The 20,211-nt window shown below is 52.8% G+C and overlaps 1 protein-coding gene across 2 annotated transcripts; it reads left to right on the forward strand.

The window, feature by feature from the left end:
- Positions 1-617: 617 nt before the first annotated feature.
- On the forward strand, positions 618-18,060 carry MAT1A (methionine adenosyltransferase 1A). 2 transcript variants are annotated; one of them, XM_010984094.3, is made up of 9 exons: positions 626-948; positions 4,350-4,427; positions 5,254-5,376; positions 8,180-8,292; positions 8,640-8,783; positions 13,072-13,290; positions 14,580-14,762; positions 15,111-15,244; positions 15,923-18,060. In XM_010984094.3, the coding sequence occupies exons 1-9, from the start codon at positions 855-857 to the stop codon at positions 16,023-16,025; spliced, it is 1,191 nt and encodes a 396-aa protein (XP_010982396.1). In that variant the 5' UTR covers positions 626-854; the 3' UTR covers positions 16,026-18,060. The 2 variants fall into 2 exon arrangements, with proteins under 2 accessions (XP_064344058.1, XP_010982396.1); XM_064487988.1 differs by lacking the exons at positions 4,350-4,427; positions 5,254-5,376 and having other exon boundaries at positions 618-948.
- Positions 18,061-20,211: the final 2,151 nt, after the last annotated feature.

Genomic DNA, 20,211 nt, shown 5'->3' on the forward strand with positions numbered 1-20,211 from the left:
CTGTAACCCATCCAGATACTTTTTTAACATCTTGCTTGTTAACATGACTGCCAGCGTCTTAGAGAAGTTGACAGTTTACATGATTTCTATGAGCAAAAAAATGTGGGCTCAAAAGCTTTTCCTCTAAATGAATCTGTTGTGTAACATCCAAGCTGACTCAGAGTACAGGTGCATGCTCTTGCTCTGAGGAGGCAGAAGGAAGGAAGAGCCCAATTGAGACGAGGTGTAGGGGAGGAGGCAGGGCAGCCACGAGCAAAGGCCACCCTGTGTTGCAAGCTTAGCCTAAACCATATCTCCGGGAAGGAGTTTCCTGCTTCCTCTTTGGTTCCCTGAGCAAGCATGGACCCTCACCCTCCAGCGTGGGGTGTTGGCCTTGGAGCGCTGTGGTGATGAGCTGCAGAGCTAAAGCAGAGTCCCAGGGGGGCTTCAGTCCTGCGGACTCCACACAGCCTTCTGTACCACACACTGGCCACACACTCAGGGCCTGGGGATCGGAGCTAAGGACTGAAGTTCCTCAAGGTAAGAAGACCCCCCCCCCACTCCCAGGAAATGGACTCCTCCAATTTTCTCACATGATTATCCAGGCACTTTCACTTTTCCATATATAGGACTCACTCAAGAGCAAGCTCCGACCAGTCGGAGGGAGTGACCAATCCGTCTCCAGTCCCTCCCTTCCCACCCATCCTCACCTTCCTCTCACGTGCTCGCGGGCTCTTGGGCAGAAGTGAGCCCTGTGATTCTGCCAAAGACCAGCCCGTTGGGTTTAAAGGAGAAGGGAAAAAAAACCAAACTCAGGCAAAGTCCCAGCATTAAAGTTGTTACCTCGAAGAGGCCGAGTGGAGCTGTGTGAAGAGATGAACGGACCGGTGGATGGCCTGTACGGCCATTCTCTCGCTGAAGAAGGAGCCTTCATGTTCACATCGGAATCTGTAGGAGAGGGACACCCGGGTGAGTAGGTTGTCCTGGACCCATGGCGACCTGTACCAGGGGTGTCCCCACTCCTCATGGCCTGAAAAACAGTTTTGTGTCAGTTACTGTTACAAGGGATCTTGGGAGGAACAATATGAAGTATTTTTAAAATTCTATTAATTTGTAATTTTGTAAAACAGTCACCCATTAAGCAAATAATAAGTTGTATGTTAATGAAGCCAGGGGTCTTTGCGGCAGCCCATGCCCCACTTTGCGGCGGGGCTGCGACAAGGAACACACGGTTCGTCGGACAGACATACTGTGCATAGAAAATGGCTCATCAGATATAAACTTTATATAGAAAGTTTTTTTTTTTTTGAGTAAAACTCTAATCTATTATCAATGAGCAGCTTAAGTCAACAATGTTCCCTCAAACAAGACTACGAGTCACTAAGTTTTGCAGGAAAAGCATGTGCAGTTTAGAAGTGAACGGCAGTGCATTCTAACAGGTGATGAGAGAGAGAGCTCTCTAGGTCCTGGAAGAAAATCCAGCCATTTCTTTGGTCCCTGAAAGGTAGGTGGACTGCTGTGTGGGGAAACGAGAGGCAGCTGTGAAGACCACAGTTGGAGCCTCCAGTTTCTAGGAGAGTGGTTCTCAGACGTCAGGGTGCATCAGCGTCACCAGCGGGCTTGTTAAAACAGAGTGCCGGGCCCCACCCCCAGAGACTCTGACCTAGTGGGTCTTGGGTAAGGCTCAAGAACTTGCGTCTTAGTAAGTTCCCAGGAGATGCAGATACCGCCAGTGTGGGAGCCACACTTTGAGAACTGCTAGTCTAGGAGAACCCTAGCGGCCAGGCACACGGATTTATGTGTGTAAGCAGTTATATAAAATTCTTTGGATCATGTGAAGTTTCTGGTAACTCATCACCAAGGCTAACCTTTTTTCGATCTTCCTTATCCTTGTTCCTTCCCAAGGAGATTTAACTTCCATGCCATGTAACACAGCTTTAGACATCTCAAAACACTGCTCCTTCCACATGCCTCAGCCCCTGGTTCTCAGCTGAGGGAAGGTTTTGCCCCTTTCCCCACCAAGGGCATTTTATACTGTCTGGAAACACTTTTGGTTGTCACGGCTATACAAGGGGTGGGGGAGTAGGGTGATACTGGCATTTAGTGGGTAGAAGCCAGGCGTGCTTCTAAAACATCCTGAATGCACAAGACCATCCCCCACAACAAAGAATTTTCTGGCCCCAAGTGTCAATATTGCTGTTGAGAAACCTTGGCTTAAATTGAGCTTTGTATGTGACTTAGCTCAATTCAATGTAAGTAGCATCTTTCACCGTGCGTAACTTGTGATGTTTCTAGGTTTACTGTACTCATCATCTCAGACCCATTGCTACATCTGACATGTTCTGGACAGCTTTATGGCTTGTGAAGGCCACACATAGATTAGGAGACAGCCGTATATAGGATCTCTGCCTGGAGGAAGTGGGTGCTTTGTCACTCAGTGTCCCACGGCCCAGTCATACACACAGCAGTGTGCTTGGTGGACAGAGAACCAAAGTTCCAGTCAATCAGTTGGCTGTTTTGTCTACTTAATGACAGCCCTCCAATTTGTCTGATTCTCCTTTCAGTTGCCACTGTAAATTAACTGTCTATGTAAGACCATTTCCTTGGTGACTTTCTGCTTCTCATTTTCCAGGGCTGAATTCTTCTCCATCAGAAAGATAAAATTAATACTTCTTTTTCAACTTCCAAGAAAAAAAGCTCTTGGCTATCTTAAGGCTACTAAGTGATACTGATAGAAATTTTAAAAGCCTGGAGAAACAGTTCAGGAAGGACCCTCTGAGGCATTGTCTTAGTCTGTGGAACTATCTTGATACCCTTGCTCAGCTCTGGCTTTATTCCTAATATCCCTTATCTAGTTTCCCTGTGTGCCTTGGGAACATGTGGCCTGTATCCTTTAAACAAGCAGAGTCATCCATGGTCAGCATTTGGGTGGTTTCCAGGAGTCCTGGTGGCCAGGGATAAAGTGGGTGTTTGAGCAGCAGGAGGCCTTCGTTGGTAGAGGGTGCAGAGGCATGGATGGGCTCAGACAAATCTCGGTTTATAACCAGGATCTGCCACTGGCAGGAGACAGAAGTCATCGTTAGATTAACTAATATTGTAATTACAGAACTTAGTATGCACTTTCAAGCACACAAGCACTTGATTGTGGATCTGCATTCTTAATTTAAAAACTTAAAAAAAAAATCTAGAGGGACACAGGGAAACTTTTGGAGGTGATGGATGTTTATTACCTTGGTGGTGGTAATGGTAACACAAGTATGTACAGATATCCAAACGCACCAAATTGTGTGTATTAATTATATGCAGATTTTTATGTATCTATACCTCAGTAAAACTGGAAAAAACTTATTAATCTATTAAAAGCAGAGTCTGTTGGTATTTTGAACGTTAAATGAGATGTATTATGTGTAAATAAATGTCACTTTTATTCTGGATTTGTGAACATTGGCAGTTCACACAACCCCAAAGCAGGAGTGCGTTTTTCCAGTGTCTATGTGCTCGTCCAGCCTATGAGGAGTCTTTCAGGTTAAGAGTAGAAGAATGAGATCAGATGCCACCTTGATTGAGGAGGTCAAACCCAGCTGTTAGAACGTCTGGCCTTCAGGAGGCTGAGTGACCGCGGGGAGGATGTGAGAGCTGCTTGTGAAAGTGTTCTGCGCAGCAGCAGCGACGCACAGAGGCACTCTCACGGAATTCTTAGGGGTGGCGCCACGGAACTGGGTGTGGTGTTTTCTGCATGGTGTCTTGTGGAACCTGCAGTACCGTGCACCTGTCTGTCCCATCGTATTTTACCTCTTGGCATCTAATCTTACCGACATCATTAGTAGTTTAACTTTGGTTTCTCGGTCATTTCTCCATGTTAGAATTAAAGGGAATATGCTGAGGGATGATACACGTTTTTTAAAAAAACTTTTAAAAAACATTTTTGGGGGGGTGTTTTTTGTTTTTTGTGGGGGTAATTAGGTTTGTTTTAATGGAGGTACTGAGGATTGAACCTAGGACCTTGTGCATGTTAAGCACATACTCTACCACTGAGCTATACCCTCCCCCTGAAATGCTGTTTTAGTTAGAAGGATTTGTGCAGGTGTGCACATGCGTGCTTGCCTGTGAGTTGCTTCAGACTCTTATAACTGGTTTTGGAATATATTTCTTTTTTTAGGGAATTCTGTGACTATAATATATATCGTCCAAGATTAAGGCAGAAGTGGGAAGAAATAAAAATGTCAATTATTTTATGATTTCTTATATTTAAAAAGTGTCCTTGTAGATAGATTAGATACATAAACTGACAAAATATCTCATGATTTTAACATTTCAGTTTGTTAGGCTTAATATTCCCGTGACTCTTCCACTCTTACATTCTTGTCTAGATAAGATCTGTGACCAGATCAGTGACGCGGTGCTGGATGCCCACCTCAAGCAGGACCCCAATGCCAAGGTGGCCTGCGGTAAGACACGCCTGATCCCCCCCGCTGGAGACCTCAATGGGCTGAGCTTGAAACCTCTGCCTGTGTTGAATACCTCGGCACAGCAGAGAGTCGGGGACTCCAGAGCCAGGAGGGCCCCACAGGTGATAGGTCTAGCCCCTCATTTGGCTGAGGGACTGTCTTGAGTGACACCGAATCAGAGCCTTGGCCAAGATCATGGGTTAAGGGACCCAGCATGGAGACCAGAGCCTCGCTCTCCTCACTGTCAGCCCCCTGTCCTCCCCGCTGCACAGACCCACCTTTCCCTCACCAGTGCCAGCCTAGCTCCTGTACTGAGCAGTGTAGGGATGCGTGTCCCTGAGGGTGGGCTTTGCCCTCACCTCTTTGTAAGTAGCCTCCCTTGATTCTTTGTTTGGGACCTCATTCCCTAGAGCCTGCAGTGGAGGTTTAGCAACGAGGGGGCGGGCGAGGTCTTGCGTGTGTAGGCTGCGTTCTCTATGATAACTCTACAACTGCTGCCTCACTTTAATCCGCACTGCCGCCCTAGGATTATCTCCCTCTAACCGCTGAGGCTGAATAAGTAGTTCACCATCACACACGTAGTAAGCGCCCAGATGAAAACGCGGGCGTGACCAGTTCTTTCCAAGGCACAGCTCTCCAGGCAGCATTTGAAGATAGCAGTTGTGCTGAGATGTACTCTTTTTATTAGCATCATTCTCTTCTCTCTGGAGTCCTTTCCTTGCATGGCTCCTCACGAGCCTCCCTGTTGGCGCCTTGAGAGGTCGAGGCGTGGCGCTTCCCTCTGCCGGCCCGCGGCCCTTTGCTGACCGGTCCCCTTCCCCCGCAGAGACGGTGTGCAAGACGGGCATGGTGCTGCTGTGCGGGGAGATCGCGTCCGCGGCCGTGGTGGACTACCAGCGGGTGGTGAGAGACACTGTCAGGCACATCGGCTACGACGACTCTGCCAAGGGTGAGGGCAGGCCCGCTGGTCCCTGCTGAGAGCGCCGGGGCTGAGTCCCACCTGAGGCTCTCCGTCCTTGGGAGGAGCAGATACCACCAGGCGGGAAACCACTCCCAGGCCCGCCTGCCAGGGTCCAGGGCTCGCGGCCTCTGCCAGCTCTCTGGCAGCCCCTGTCCATCTGTTGCTGACTCTGGTCTCGTTCAAGGTCCTGCCTTCTCGGAGCTTTGGAAGAGGAAGAAGCTCCGAGTGAAAGGAGCTGCCCTCTGGCAGGGCTGGGGGGGGACATGTCGTCTGCCAGGTGCTGGGGCTGGTCTCTGTGTGTGTCTTCCTACCTGACTGTCAGAGAAACTCTGCTCTACTTCTCACGCAGTTGAGGCAGTTGAGGCTCAGAGATGTGCATGATTTGTAGAAGGTGACACCGTCAGTGTGTGGCTGTCCGGGTTGGGACTCCTGTGCTTTATACCAAACTATACTGCTTCGCATTCTAGACAGAGAAGAAGATGACTCAATCCAGGACTGGTACTGATAGCAGGTGGAGGGTACAGCCTGGCCCAGGATAGCTCCAGTGCCAGGCAGTGTGGGGGCCTAAAACCCAGGGAAGGGGCACAGGCAGGATTTGAGGAGGAGCCCTGAGATCAGGTCGGGGTGACAGCTGGAGAGAACAGGGGGCCCTGGAGCAGAGTCCTATATCTAAGACCAGGCAGGCAAGAAGGGGCCGAGCATGGAGGGGCATCAGAGGGTGCGGTACAAGGGCCAGATGCTGGGGCCGGTGTACGCTGACAGTCCAGTCGCTGGTTGGTTAGGGTGACATGTGGCATCTCTGTGGATCAGGGCGGGCTGGGAGAGGGCCCCTCTCTGCATGAGGGCAGGGACACACTGAAGCTTGGTGCAGCCACCTTCTGGCTTGCCCAGAGGACTCACTGGAGCACAGGACAGTTTTGAAGGTTTATCAGGAATCACTGGGAGGAGAACCAATGAGGACAGGCTGATTCTCCCGGTCAGCACACGGGGGTATTCACAGAGGAAGCACATTGACCCGGAGCAGCAACTTCCTGACATGTTACCGTGTGGAGCCTTCACCCTGTTCTACTGGGAAAAGCCAACTTGTTTAGACCTTATTCAGGAGCCAACCTTGTTCTGTGTTAATTAGCAGGGAAATTTCCCTGGAGGTATAATGTGCCCTAGAAGGGGAGAAGCGAGAGTGAGCCCAGCTCTGCCGTTGGCTGCGTCTCGTGGGCTGAGTGCATCGGTGTGGACGCACCGAGTGGACCAGCAGGTGGACTGGGTAACAGGGCCCCGAGCTAACCACTCCCCGCTGCTCTCTGCCGGAGGGGTTGCACTCACCGCCCTTTCCCAGTCCTGTTCGTCTCCCCTTAGTCCCCTGAACTCTGTTTTCCCAAGTCACTTGGAGCCTTTAATTAATTTTCAGCACTGAGAAGATTTATTTTTAGATGGGGTGATTAGGTAAAACGAGAGTTTGGTGAGTCCTTGCAGCTAGCTCCCTAGAGAAACCTCCCTGGGAACAGGAGGCTGCAAAGGACACTGCCTAGCAGGGGTGCTGCCTAGCAGGGGCACGGCCTGGCGCTAATAACTGATGCAGTTCCATGGGGTGCCCTGGGGCAAGTCTGTGGCAGAGTGTGTGGTGAGGATCTAGGGGTGGGGGGTCCCAGGACATTTACTGAGAGCTGATCAGATTTGTGGAGGAGGAATGCGAGTCAGACTGGGAGCATTCTGGGCAGAGACCTGTGGAGGTGGGCAAAGAGGCTGTGTTTGAGGCTCACTGAAGGCTGAGGTGCTCGGCTGGGATGGCCCCGCTGGGGCCAAGCGATTTCCAGTTTACTTCATTTGGCTGTAAGTCCCCACTTGAAGCATGTACATAAACGATAGATTGGATCTGGGATTTTTTTGTGGTTTTGTTTGTTTGTTTTAGTAAGCCCATTCAGGCAGTGTGGGTAGGAAAACAAGACTGGAGAGAGGGTAACAGCTTGTTGCTGATACTTGACCTTGTGGTGGGGCCCCTGTGCTGTTTAGCAATTCCTTCACACCCGTCCTGTAGCTGAGCCCAGCAAGGACAAGTGGAGCTCCCTCCCGGGGCTCCTTGGCCTGAGCTGCTGCTGGCCAGGACTGCCGCGTCCCAGTCCCAGTCCCAGTCCCCAGCTCGCTGCCCCCCGCCTGGGGGGCCGGCCTCCATCTCTGTGTCTGAGCTTGGGGGATGGGCCAGCAGGGCCTTGGCCTCAAAGGGTGTGGCATTTCCATTCTGCTCCAGGCCCCCGTGTACATCTCAGGGTCGGGGACTCCAGCTGTGAGCATGTCTCTGGATAGTTCACGTGCACCGTATTGTTGGGTATATTTAATGCTCGGATTCAGCAAACACCAGGGCTTCCGATTGGCAGTGTTGGAAGGGCCCTGGTGTTTACTCAGTGCAGCGATTTTCAACCTGGGTCCTGGGAGGTGCCTCTGGGACAGGCTAAGGGGGTATGACCCGAGTCACCCGCCTGCTCTTCAGCCAGAGCAGCTGGAGCTGTTACCTGGTTTTAATATTGCAGTTCTGCATCAGGTATAATTTAATAGAGTGAAACGCGCAGTGAAGGGCTTTTTTGACTAAAGAGTTCCCTGTGATGGAGCAGGAAGGGTACTGGCCTTCCCCATCCTGGGCCTCAATTCTGGGCCCTGACAGATGGCAGCTGATTGGAGACCACCCATTGTGACACTAAATGCCCTGTCAGGAGCCACGCAGTCTCCCTGGAAGTTCGCAGCCTCCCCCCGCCTGCTGGGGCGAGACCCCACTCAGGCCCGCTCTCCTTCTTCCCAGGCTTTGACTTCAAGACCTGCAATGTGCTGGTGGCTCTGGAGCAGCAGTCCCCGGATATCGCCCAGTGTGTCCATCTGGACAGAAACGAGGAGAATGTTGGTGCCGGAGATCAGGTCACTAACCACTGAGCATGGGCTCTGCGTCAGGAGGGCTGTGCGGTGTGCTCTGTGTTGAGGGGCTGGTTGGGGAGGTTCACGTGTAATGGATTATCTGCACTGCAGGGTAGACACCCCCCCCCCACGTGCCTGGATGAGTCAGACACCCCTGCTTCAGGGCAGTGACTTAAGGGCATGGCAGGTGAGGGACACCTGATGTGGCCTTGCCTCCCCTCCTGGGGTGTTGGGGTCAGGGACCACATGTTCCCCTCCACGAGTGCCCAGGACACAGGTTGTGTGGGCCAGTGGAGTTTTAGGTTTGAGGCAGATTGTCGCCTGTTGTCTGAGGCGGGTCGTTGCTGCAGGGGCTGATGTTCGGTTACGCCACAGATGAGACAGAGGAGTGCATGCCGCTCACCATCATCCTGGCGCACAGACTCAACGCCCGCATGGCTGAGCTGCGGCGCTCAGGGGTGCTGCCCTGGCTGCGGCCCGACTCCAAGACACAGGTGAGCCCCTCCCTGCCGCACCCCCGCCACGTGGCTCCAGATGCACACTTTAAACACCCCCTTCCTCTTGGTTCTGCTTGTTGAGATCACACTATTCAGCCTGAGCACTCAAAAAAAAAATGGTTGATTCTGAAAAGAACTTTTTATTTGAAAACCCTTTGGCTGCAGATATTTTCTTCCCGGCTCCCCAACAGCTTATTATGAAAAACTTCAAAAATACAAAAAAATGTGAAGAACAACTCTAGATTTTTTTTTAACCTTCTTAGCATATGTTGACTCTGGTAATAGGATTCCCCAGTTCCTGCCACAGGCCTCCTCCTTAACTGGTGTCAGACTCTCAGCCACCGCCCCCACGTCTTTGAGCAAAGCCTGAGCGCCCCATAAGTGAGGACTGTCTGCAGCTCACGCTGGTCCTTTAGCTTTGTTTCTCATAAAAAGGCTCTGCCTCTGCTGATTCTGTCTCTCTGTCCCCAGAGGCCCTGACCTCTGTGCCCCCTGCAGTGTTGAAATCCTCACTGAAGTCAGTATTTGAAAGCCAGTGGTGATGCAAGTGTTAGCACATGTGGAGGCCCCCCGTCCGGCTTCACTCTCCACATCCTGTTTAACTCCGATGGCCCCTTTCTTCGGGGCTTCCTCCCCTGGCTGCTTGTCTACACCCAGCAGGTCCTTGGCACTTGCTCTTCTGCACCCTCTGTCCTTCTCTCTCTGCACGCTCAGCTCCCAAATCTAACACCTGCAGATCTGGCTGAATCAGCAGCCCCATTCCTCATTCACCTTGTGAATACGTGGCCCTGAGAGCTCTACCCGACTGAAGGCACTGCGATGGGGCCACCAGTCCCCGGCCTGCTCAGCACCCTGTCTCCGCTCTGCCTGAGCCTTGTATTTTCCATCCAGAGCATCCCTTCTGCTCCAGCCTGTTTCCCAGGCCAGGGCCAGGACCAGTGCTATGTCCTCCCACAGGTTCTCCCTGCCCGAAAACTTCTGTTAATTCCCTTTGGGCTTCACTTTTAATGTCATAATATCTGCTCAGCATCTTCTGCACCTTTCTGCTTCCTCCTGAGTTGGGGGGTAGCCCCTACTTGTTATTCTGGTATTTAAAGCCTTTTACGGTCTTCCAGCTTTACCTCCTTCTGCTCCCACCCCCAGCCTTTGCTTGATCAATATCCTTTCACCCATGTTCCCCTCGTTTCTCAGTGCTTTGCCCCTGTGCTCCCACCCTTTGCCTTCCTCAGAACATTTCTCTGGTCCCTACGTGTCCATCAGTGGCCAGGGTAGTTCCCACCTCCTCGTGGTCTTCCCTGACCACCCCCAGATGGGGCCTCCTCTTGCCCCTGCACTTAGAACTTGGCACATGTGGTTTCACGCTCAGCGCAGTGCATGGGACTCTGTCCCATTTCTCCAGCTGCACAGAGGTGCGTCCTTCTCACCCCACGTGTAGGCCACACAAGGCAGAGTTTGCATATTGACTATACCTGGGGTACAGCAGTGCCTTTACGGCCCATAGGAAACCCTTCCTTGGGACTTCGGGTGTTATCCACGTGACCCCCGAGCTGGGAAGTGTGATCATGGGCATCCCTCAGGTGTTCTCTGAGGTTGTGGGCAGGAGAGCTAAAATGTGCAGTTCGTGATGCCCCCAAAAGAGGAGCCTGCCCTCCCGGCCCTGTCCCAGAGCTGTGTTCTGATGAGAAGCGGGGTGGAGAGCCACAGAAAATAAGACCCTTGATCAGGGACAGAAGCTAGTAAATGGGGTGATTCAACTTTTTTTTCCCTGCCTGAGACTAGGACGGGAGGCTCCACCTATCCACCTGTCGGACCAGCTGAAATAGAAAAGGCCTCCTGTGTTTGCTTAGTAACAGAAGGTTTCTGAGGGCAGCAAAGGGAGTGAAGAGGGGGTGGGCTCTTCCAGTCTTTCCCTTCCTGCAAGGAGATGCTGAATTCTCTTACCAATGCTGCTTTGAACACCAAAGAGTCTGCCTGACTCCTCTGCCACAGGCAGGCCCTGAGCCAGCAGCATCGGAGAAGGTGTGGGTGCGGGTCTGGGTCTGCTGATGGAGTCTCCCAGGGCCCCTCGGCCAGCCTTCAGGCAGCCAGCCCACTCCACAAGGCTGCCGCGCTGGGAGGGGCGCCCGGCCAGGAGCAACTGCTGGACCTCCTCCTCTGTACCTTATTGGTAAAGGGTTTCCGTCATCTAACCAGAGTGTTGATTGTGAACAGGATGAGTCTCTCCACCTGAACAAATTTTTGCTGCTGATACTGAGAGCTGAGTGGCAGTACGGGTGGCTATTTTTGTATGTGGTCAGAGTTGTGTTCTCCACGGTGTACTTTTCCCCACATCTTGCTGATGTGATGAGATAAGAGCCATGCTTGGAGCCCTTTGCTCTGCCGCAGTTCTGCCTGGGGCCTACGGCAGAGCAGGGGAGCCGGGAGCCCTGGAGCAGTGGAGAGATGGGCCCCAGCAGCTCCTTGGGATGTGAGCCTTCTCCTGAGGCCAGAGGCAGCAGGCCTGGTTCTAGAGCCGGCCACAGGGCTTCCCCACCGGGACCCCCCACCCCCCCAGCTCCAGCTCCGTCTCTTCAGGCCCACTGTGTGCGCCGCCCGGCATTTGAGGGCTGCTCTCAGCGCACAAATGTCGGTGTGCGTCTGCCCATCATCCTGCTAGGGTCAGGCATCATGTGGTCAGGGCTGTCTCTCTTCCTTCTTCCAGATCCCATCCTGTTGCTCTTTGGACCAGGCAGGGCGTAGAGAACGAGTTTGATACAAGTCCAGTGTTTGACGGATATCTGAGGTGCCTTCGGGCAGGCAGAGACCTTGCTGCAAGCATAGCCCCAGGGAGGCACTGTTTGCTGCCCTGTGGTCCCATCAAGGCCCTTGAGGGTAGGGAGCAGTCTTGTGCCTGCCAACCAGTGTGCCCCCCAGGGCCATCTGGCATAGCTGTATTCCTGCAGGCCCCACACACCCATAGCCCCTCTGGGCACTGCTCTTGTGGGTTCACGCTGCTTTGGCAGCAAGGGGCCTGGGGCTCCAGCACTGAGGGTCTTGAGTAACAGCTTTCTGCTGGACAGGGCACCAGCTACCAGGCCACGCAGCTCCAGGTCAGAGCCTGCTGGGTGATCTTGACCAAAGTATTTATGTTCTGGAACCTCAGCTTTCTTGTCGTTAAAATGGAGCTAGTAACAGTTTCTCAAGCTTTTGGCGTGGCTTCTAGCCTGCAGTGCAAGCTCAGGCAATGCTAGCTTCCTTTTCTCTTTTCCCAATCTCATCAGCCATCCTCACCATCTCCTTCCCTCACTCTGTGAGCCCCGGGTGCCCAGGCTGCTCTCCTCAGTTAACAACCAGATCAGGCGCTCCCTGCTGTGTCAGTGAAGGACAGGGTGCAGAAGTGTTTTGTCTGCGCTGCTCAGGGAGTGACACCAGCTTTTGGAGCAGACGGAGCAGTGTTTGGTTCTCGGGCTTTTCACTGACTCATCTATGACTTCGGATAAGTTGTTGCACTTCTCAGAGCCTGGTTTTTCTCAGTTGTAAAGTGGAGACAAGAATGCCCATCTTGCTGGGATGGCTAAAATCTTCATTGGTAATGCCTAGAATAGGCACGGAACTGACCCGTGCTGGTGGGAGTGAGTCTCGGCTCTGTCCCTGTGGCCTGCCTTGCGAGGCTGCTGCAGGAAGGCAGGATCCTTCCCTCCATGTGCTCTCTGCTTTTCCTTTCTCTTGCCCAAACTCCCAGAGGCTGGCACCCCAGAACTTGCTGCTTCCTCTAGCTCAGTCATCCAGGCTGAGTCCCTCTCACCCCATCCCTGTAGCTGGCTGACAAGTCCCCTGCTTCCTGAGCTCCTCCACTGAGGGGCCTGGGTGGCGGGCGTGTGGCCTGTGGACACCTGTGTTCCTTAGCAGGAACTGGGATGTCGCGACCCTGGGCCATGGGGCTTCAGAGCAGGGCTATGGCCACGGGGACATTTGCTGGCACATAGCCCTCTGAGACAGAAGAAGTGGAGTCTAGTAGGTCACAAACAGAGAGGAAGCTCTGTCACATCTGAGTCTCCAGGCAGCACAGATCATGGTCACAGTTGGGAATAGCTTACGCCTCATGCCCGGTCATCTCATAGCACCAGGCAGTTACTCAAATATAAGAATGTGTCAAATTAAGTTTCCTGAAGGCCCTTTCAGGACAAGAGCCCCGCTTTGGCTCCTGGGAGCCCCGCCTGCCTCCTGGGTATCTGTGCCAGCAGCGATGTGTCCTCAGCTCAGGGCAGGGCCTCACGATGTCTCCTCCTGCCCTTCCGACCGCCAGGTGACAGTGCAGTACACTCAGGACCACGGTGCGGTCATTCCCCTGCGCATCCACACCATCGTCATCTCTGTGCAGCACGACGAAGATATAACGCTGCAGGACATGCGCAGGGCCCTGAAGGAGCAGGTGATCAAGGCCGTGGTGCCGGCCCAGTACCTGGACGAGGACACCATCTACCACCTGCAGCCCAGTGGGCGGTTTGTCATCGGCGGCCCCCAGGTGTGTCCTTGTCTCTGAATGAGGCTCTGACTCATCTCCCCTTGACCCCCACCCAGGGTTACTTAGCTCCCTGAGCACAAAGGCCACAGGAGGTGATAGCTTTATGTGGCTCAGCCAGGTCTGGCCCTGGATAAAATGTGAAGTCAGCTCACCCTTCCACAGGCTTTGAAATTGTTGTTTTCTTATTTCTGGTGTCTGCCCCCTGCTGGACGAGGCTGGACTAGAGGCTTGTGCAGGTTTCCTGGCAGGAAGAGTCAGTGCCTGCCCGCTGCTGGGGGGAGCTTGGTCCTGGCCCTCTGTGCAGCCTGCTGTGCATCCTTCAGGAGGAACGGGGCCCATGTCCTCAGAAGGCTCCCACTTGGTGCTGCCTGGCCCTTGCACGCCAGATGTCTCAGACTTGCCGCCCGACATGTCCAGGCTGCCAGCGCCCTGCTGAGTGCTCACCACCACCACAGGCACCACCTTGCCTGGGTGGCCCTGCCAGGTCTTTGCCACCCGTTACCTCCAGCTCTTGTGGGCACCAGGGTGGGGCTGTGTTTTAGATGGGGACATGGGCTGCCCCTTCCTCCTGTGCTGCAGGAGTGAGCAAACGGAGAGTGCCATAGCCCTTCCGAGAGGCTGCTGACCGCTGCCAGGGGGCCTCTGCTCCAGACGTGTTGTCACAGAGCAGAGCCCCTGTAATGGGTCCTGTGACCAAAGGTAGCGCAGAAACAGGGTGAAAAGAAGGTAAAGCCTGTGGTATTTCCTTGCAGGACTTCTCAGAGCCTAGGCACGCTGGGGTGAACTGTGGGTATCTAAGTGGGGGCGGGGTATAGTACGCAGACTTTCCTCACATCATTTAACATAGACACGCCCCCCCCAACACACACACACTTTGTTGACTGGTGTTGCACAGAGCAGACCCTCGAGGAAACGGTCAACTTGAAGTTTGCCGGGTGTCACCAGCCGGCACCACAGCCCAGGTGTGTTTGTCACAGTGCAGTTTCCTCCTGCACTTGGATTTTTCCATTATGATTGACTTCTAAAAACCGAGGAGTGGGATGTGACCCTAGGGGCCCATCTTTTGCACTCTCGGCTGAGGCTCTGACAGGAGGCTGACTTCTGTGACTGGTCAGCCACTGAAGTGGGATTAGAGCCCAGGGCTTCTGGCTGAGTTCAGGCCAAGGGGTCTTTGGAGAATGCCCTCTGGCAGCTTCAGGGACCCTTTCTAAGTTGCGGTGCGGCGGCTACCACAGTGCTTCGGCCACCCCTCCCATCTCCTCCCTCCACGTCTTCCCTGCCCTCTGCAGGGGGATGCGGGCGTCACTGGTCGCAAGATCATCGTGGACACCTACGGCGGCTGGGGGGCGCACGGCGGGGGCGCCTTCTCTGGGAAGGACTACACCAAGGTGGACCGCTCGGCGGCGTATGCTGCCCGCTGGGTGGCCAAGTCCCTGGTGAAAGCGGGGCTCTGCCGGAGGGTGCTTGTGCAGGTGGGTCACACCCCACCCCATTGGAACCCCCACCTCTGCCCTGAGTACTGACACACTGGACTGAGGGTAAGGCCACACACTTTGCCAGAGGACATGCCTCTGTGTGTGTGTCATGTTGGGCGCTGTGGCCAGTACCCTGCAAACCTGGGAGAGGGAAAAACATAAAACAGTTACCTTCAGGGAGAGGGGCACGTGCTGAAACTGCCCACCGTGAAGATGGTGGGGTTTCTAGGTGGACAGGGTGGAGGGAGCGTGTTGGGCAGGACATGCATGGTCTCAGCAGCCCCTCCCTGAGGACGAGAGGGTCTCTGCAAGGGGCCCGTCCCTGACCCTGGGCTCTTCTGGAAGGTTTCCTATGCCATTGGTGTAGCCGAGCCACTGTCCATCTCCATCTTCACCTACGGAACCTCTCAGAAGACAGAGCGAGAGCTGCTGGACGTGGTGAACAAGAACTTTGACCTTCGGCCTGGCGTCATCGTCAGGTAACCCCCACCCCCCACCACTGTTAGGACCCTCCTCCCTCACCCAGTGCTCAGCTCAGTGGAGAGAGAAACAGAAAGGAGGGTGTTCAGCCTCCCCAAAGCAGGAGGGGCCTCAAGCCCTTGGCCCAGTACAGCGCACACCCCAGATGCAGGATGTCTGGTTTTCAGGACAAAGGAGGCTGCATCGGCAGACACTGCTGGCTCGGCAGACACTGCTGGCTCGGCAGACACTGACTCCAGGGGGGCCATCTGTGAGCAGGTCGGGGATCTTAGGAAAATAATGACAAGGCCGGATGGCTGGGAACTGAATCAGCAAGTCTAGTTCCAACTGCTCTTGTTTCTAATGTCACCCCTGCTACCTGGATCTTGGCAGAGCTGATACTGATCTGGGCCAGGTCAGCGGGGTGGAGAGTAGCCCAGAGTTCAGATACTGGTTCCCAGGTGCGTCTGCTTGGCCAGGCTGCCACTGAACCTCTGAGCCCGTTTCCTTAGGGCCAGTGGAAGTCACCTCATATTATGTAGTGTGGCGTAGACAGGACCTTACAGGGATTGCTCTATGAGTGGTTAACACTCCACACACAGACTGTCACAATCTGTTAGTTACTCCTGTGCTCAAAATTTGGAGAAACCCTGCTCCCTTTCCACTTAAAATGACCCTTTCTTCTGCTGAACATGCAGGGATTTGGATTTGAAGAAGCCCATCTACCAGAAGACCGCATGCTATGGCCATTTCGGGAGAAGCGAGTTCCCGTGGGAAGTTCCCAAAAAGCTTGTGTTTTAGTGCTGGTGGGAGCCGGGCCTGGCCTCACCCTGGAGACACCTGGGGGAAGACAGAGCCACATTTCTCTACCCCAGGTGCTGACCACCCTCCCAGGGGTTACCTTCCCCACCCCCTGCTCCCTCCAGGACAAAGCCAGACCCTTCTGACAGCAGGAGGAGGGGACCTCCTGGTGCTGGGGCTCAGATCTCATGAGGACAGTCACGATATCCCCTACTTTTCCCTAAGACCAAGGCGACGTGAATTTAGTGAAAAACCACCCCTGTCAGGAGGAAATCTCCTCACTCACCTCCCCCACAGCCTGGACTCTGACAGGCTCCTCCCTCCGTGGCGTGTTCCGAGGGCAGCAATCTCACTGGCCCCAGGGCTCCACGCGCACCTGGGCGTGCAGCCCAGCAGTCAGTGTCCTAATCCCAGGCCTTCCCAGCGGGCCTCTCAAACCAGCCTTCTGGCAGGGATGAGAGCAGAGGCTGACACTGAGCATCGACAGTGTGCAAGGGACTGAACTAATCAGTGTTCTCATTTCTTCTTCACTGCAACACGATGAGATGACACCTTGTGTCCTCCACGTTTATAGATGGGGAAACCGAGGCACAGACCATCTTGGTCACTTTCCCAGGGTCCCAGAGCTGCGTGGGTCAGGGCCTCAATGTAAACCTGGAGCTTCGGCTCTGGAGCCTGTCTGCCATGTCCCCCATCCCCATCCTTCCCAACCTCATGCCAGAAGCAGGTCTGAACAAGAACACAGCAGGTGGAGATCAGGCTGTGACCTCTGTCCTGAAGACCTGAGGGTGCTGGGAGCTAGGGGATTAGCCCTTCGACTCTTGGTGAGCCCTGGGCAGTGATCTGCAGAGTCAGGGCAGAGCCAAAGGGGTGTTTCGTTTGCCTCATTTGTTTTCAGAAGACAGTTCAGGCTGAGCTAGGGTTTGGAATTGAGAGGCAAGCATGTAATCCCAGCCCCTGACTGCTAGGGGACATGCGGGGCTGGGCTTGTGGACCCCTGCGGTGAGGGTCCAAGTCCAGTCCTGTGCCGTCAGGCTTCCTAGAGCCGGAGAAGCAGCTTGTCCCTTAAACAGGGGGTGGAACCCTGTGTCCTTCATGTCTTTCCCTCTCTCTGGCCCGTTTGAAATCCCTGCTGTCTGAGTGCTGTTGGAATAAGTGAGTGAGCCCCTCCGATCCCCTTTCCAGAGAGGACAGTCCTACACGCGAATATGGAATGTGAAATGGTGGCTTAAGTTGCAGGGCTTGACTCTCGGTGATGGACGAATGAGCTGAGATGTCATGAGGAGATTTCTGCCTTTGCCAGGCGGCTTCTGGAGGGCAGGTCTACCCCTGCGGTCCTGGGTGGTCCTCGGCACACCAGGATCTTGGAAGCTGCACAGTCCCCTGCCTTTCCATCCGTGGCCGGAACCACTTACCCGCTCCCCCACGATGGGCCCCATCCTCCGCCTGGGCTCTGATAGCTGCGTCGGTACCTTCTCCCCAGCTCCCTGGACGCAGGCTCAGGTAGGAGCCTCTGTGGGCCCCAGCAGAACGCTGCGGGGACAGGGCTTCTTTCCAGGACACACGGTGCTGGATCTGCCAGGACACACAGCCCGGGAAGCCTCGTCTGGGCAACAGCCTACAGGGGGACTCTAGGCTTTCTCTTCCCATCCAGGGAAATGCATCTGTTCATGGCAGAAAAAGAGGCCCCAGTTACCATAAAAACCTAGAGTTGGTGTGTGATATGGAAGCTCTGATCTCTCTGGATGGGCTCAGAATGCTAGGCTTGGACAGGACCTGTGAGACAATTTCCTAGAAGCCTCGCGGCGCTCCCGGTGCCCAGGAAGTCTCAAGTTCCCCCTGGGAGAGGGAGACTCAAGTTTGCGGGTGGCTGAGCTCCTCTTACTTGGGCCATGTTCAAAGTGAAAATTCAGAACTTTATACTTTCCCCACCCCCTAGAAAAACAAGCTTTTGTGGGGACAACACCGTTTTTGTGAAACTAGAGTATTTGTTACTAATTCCTGCTAAACCAGTGAATAAAACTCCAGAAGCAAATACTCTATGCTTAGTTTTTGTCCGCAGTGCTCTAGAAACCGCCCCTCCAAATCACATTACCCGATCCCCCGCCCCCAGTGAGTGGGTGTCCTGCCCTCGGGGTTTCCCAGCCTGGGGCCCTCCTTTGCTGTCCCCGTGGGGCTTGGCCAGCACTGCTGAAGGTCTCATTAGCCAGCTCCTGTGTCGTCCTTGTATAGCTGTATTCATTCTGCGCCACACTGCACAGGGTAGGGAAACCCACGTTACACATGGCGAGCGGCTCCTGGGCCTTCAGGGGTGCCCCCTCGATTGCCAGGCATTTATGCCCCCCATCCTCACCTGCTCTGCGTTGGGGTGAAAGGCTTGAAATGGGAAACTTAGAAGAAATTTTTGCCTGGGACAAATTCCCCAGAGTAGATGTGACCTGGGCACAGTGTAAGAAGCAGTGACACAGCAGCCAGGATAAGGAAACAACCTAAGTGCCCACCAGTAAGTAGATAAAGAAGATGAGTTGTGTATACACAGCGGAACATCATTCACGAGCAAGAAGGGCGTCCTGCCGTTTGCGTGGATGAGGGCGTTATGCTAAGTGAGGTAAGTCAGAGACAGACACTGTGATGTCACCTACATGTGGAATCTACAGAAGCCTACCTGATAAGAGTAGAGTGGTAGTTTTCAGGGGGTTAGTGGGGGTGGGGTGGGGAGGGTGAGTGGATCGGGGAACGTGGAGATGTTAAAGGATACAACAGAGAAAAATCAGTTCTGAGGATCTGTTGTACAGCATGGTGATCGTAGTGATTATAGGTACTGCATTATGTACTTGAAGGTTGCTAGGAGAGCAGATCTTTTTTTTATTGACTTAACAGTTGATTTACAATGTTGTGTTTCTGGTGTACGGCATAGTGATTCAGTTATATATATTCTTTTTCATATTTTTCATTATAGATTATTACAAAATATTGTATATAATTCCCTGTGCTATACCGTAGGAACTTGTTTATTTCATGTGTAGTAGTTTGTATCTGCTATTCCCAAACTCCTAATTTATCCCTCTCCCCACCTTTCCCCTTTGGTAACTGTAAGTTTGTTTTCTATGTCTGGGAGTCTGTTTCTGTTTTGTAAGTAAGTTCATTTGTATCATTTTTTTTAGATTCCCTGTATAACTGATATATGATATTTGTCTTTCCTTGTCTGACTTTATGTAGAAAGACTATCTTCAGGTCCATCCACATTGCTGCAAATGGCACTATTTTATTCCTTTTTTATGGCTGAGTATATTCCATTGTGTATGTATACCACATCTTCTTTACCCAGTCATCTGTTAGTGGACATTTATGCTGTTTCCATGTCTTGGCTATTGTATATAGTGCTGCTATGAACATTGGGGTGCATATATCTTTTCGAATAAGAGTTTTCTCTGGATATATGCCTCAGAGTGGGACTGCTGGATCATATGGTAACTCTACTTTTTTTTTTTTTTCCATTGAATTAAGACAGCAGATCTTAAATGTTCTCAACACAAAGAAGAAATGGCAAGTACGTGATGCGATGGTGGTAATCATTTTGCTGTGTATTAGGTGTGTCAAATCAACACTTTATACACCTTAAACTTATACAATGTGTCAGTTATATCTCAGTAAAGCTGTGGGAGGAAAAGCAGTGAGTCAGACACCTGGTTCCTGGGCTTTGAGGTCTGCTGCCTTCTTACCGTGACATCTTCACGAAAGAGGTTTTGGAGAAATAAGGAAGAGGTGCTGTGTTCTGAGTTTGGTTTGTATCAGCCCTCCATGCAGAAAAATGTGGGTAGGAAAGTAATTCAGCGGAAGACGAAACCAACCAGAGGGAAGAGGAGAGTTTACAACCTCAGAAATCTGCATCAGAGGTGGCGCTGGATGTCCCCTACCATATGGGTGGTCGTCACAGACCCATTTGATGTGACTGTCATAGGACAGTGTGCAACTCAATAGGCAGAAGGGAAATAACCCACCAAACCTGATTCATAAAAAAAAAATTATTATGCATTACAGGAAAAAACACAAAGGTGAAAGATAAATGACAGAATGGAAAATATTTGCATTGTCAAATTTAATGAACTACAGATCAGTAAAAAAGCAGCCAAAGCCCCAGGGGTAAAGGGACAGAGTTACAAGGACAGGAATAAACAGAGGTAAT

Source organism: Camelus dromedarius, chromosome 8, assembly GCF_036321535.1.
Source record: "Camelus dromedarius isolate mCamDro1 chromosome 8, mCamDro1.pat, whole genome shotgun sequence".
Lineage (NCBI taxonomy): Eukaryota > Metazoa > Chordata > Mammalia > Artiodactyla > Camelidae > Camelus > Camelus dromedarius.

What these genes read in the sequence shown, in the direction of transcription:
- MAT1A (XM_010984094.3), top strand. Translation starts at nt 855, where the DNA reads ATGAACGGACCGGTGGATGGCCTGTACGGCCATTCTCTCGCTGAAGAA. An exon ending in GGCCCGACTCCAAGACACAG is followed by an intron (nt 8,784 to 13,071) that starts GTGAGCCCCTCC and finishes TCCGACCGCCAG; the next exon opens with GTGACAGTGCAGTACACTCA. An exon ending in GCCGGAGGGTGCTTGTGCAG is followed by an intron (nt 14,763 to 15,110) that starts GTGGGTCACACC and finishes CTCTTCTGGAAG; the next exon opens with GTTTCCTATGCCATTGGTGT.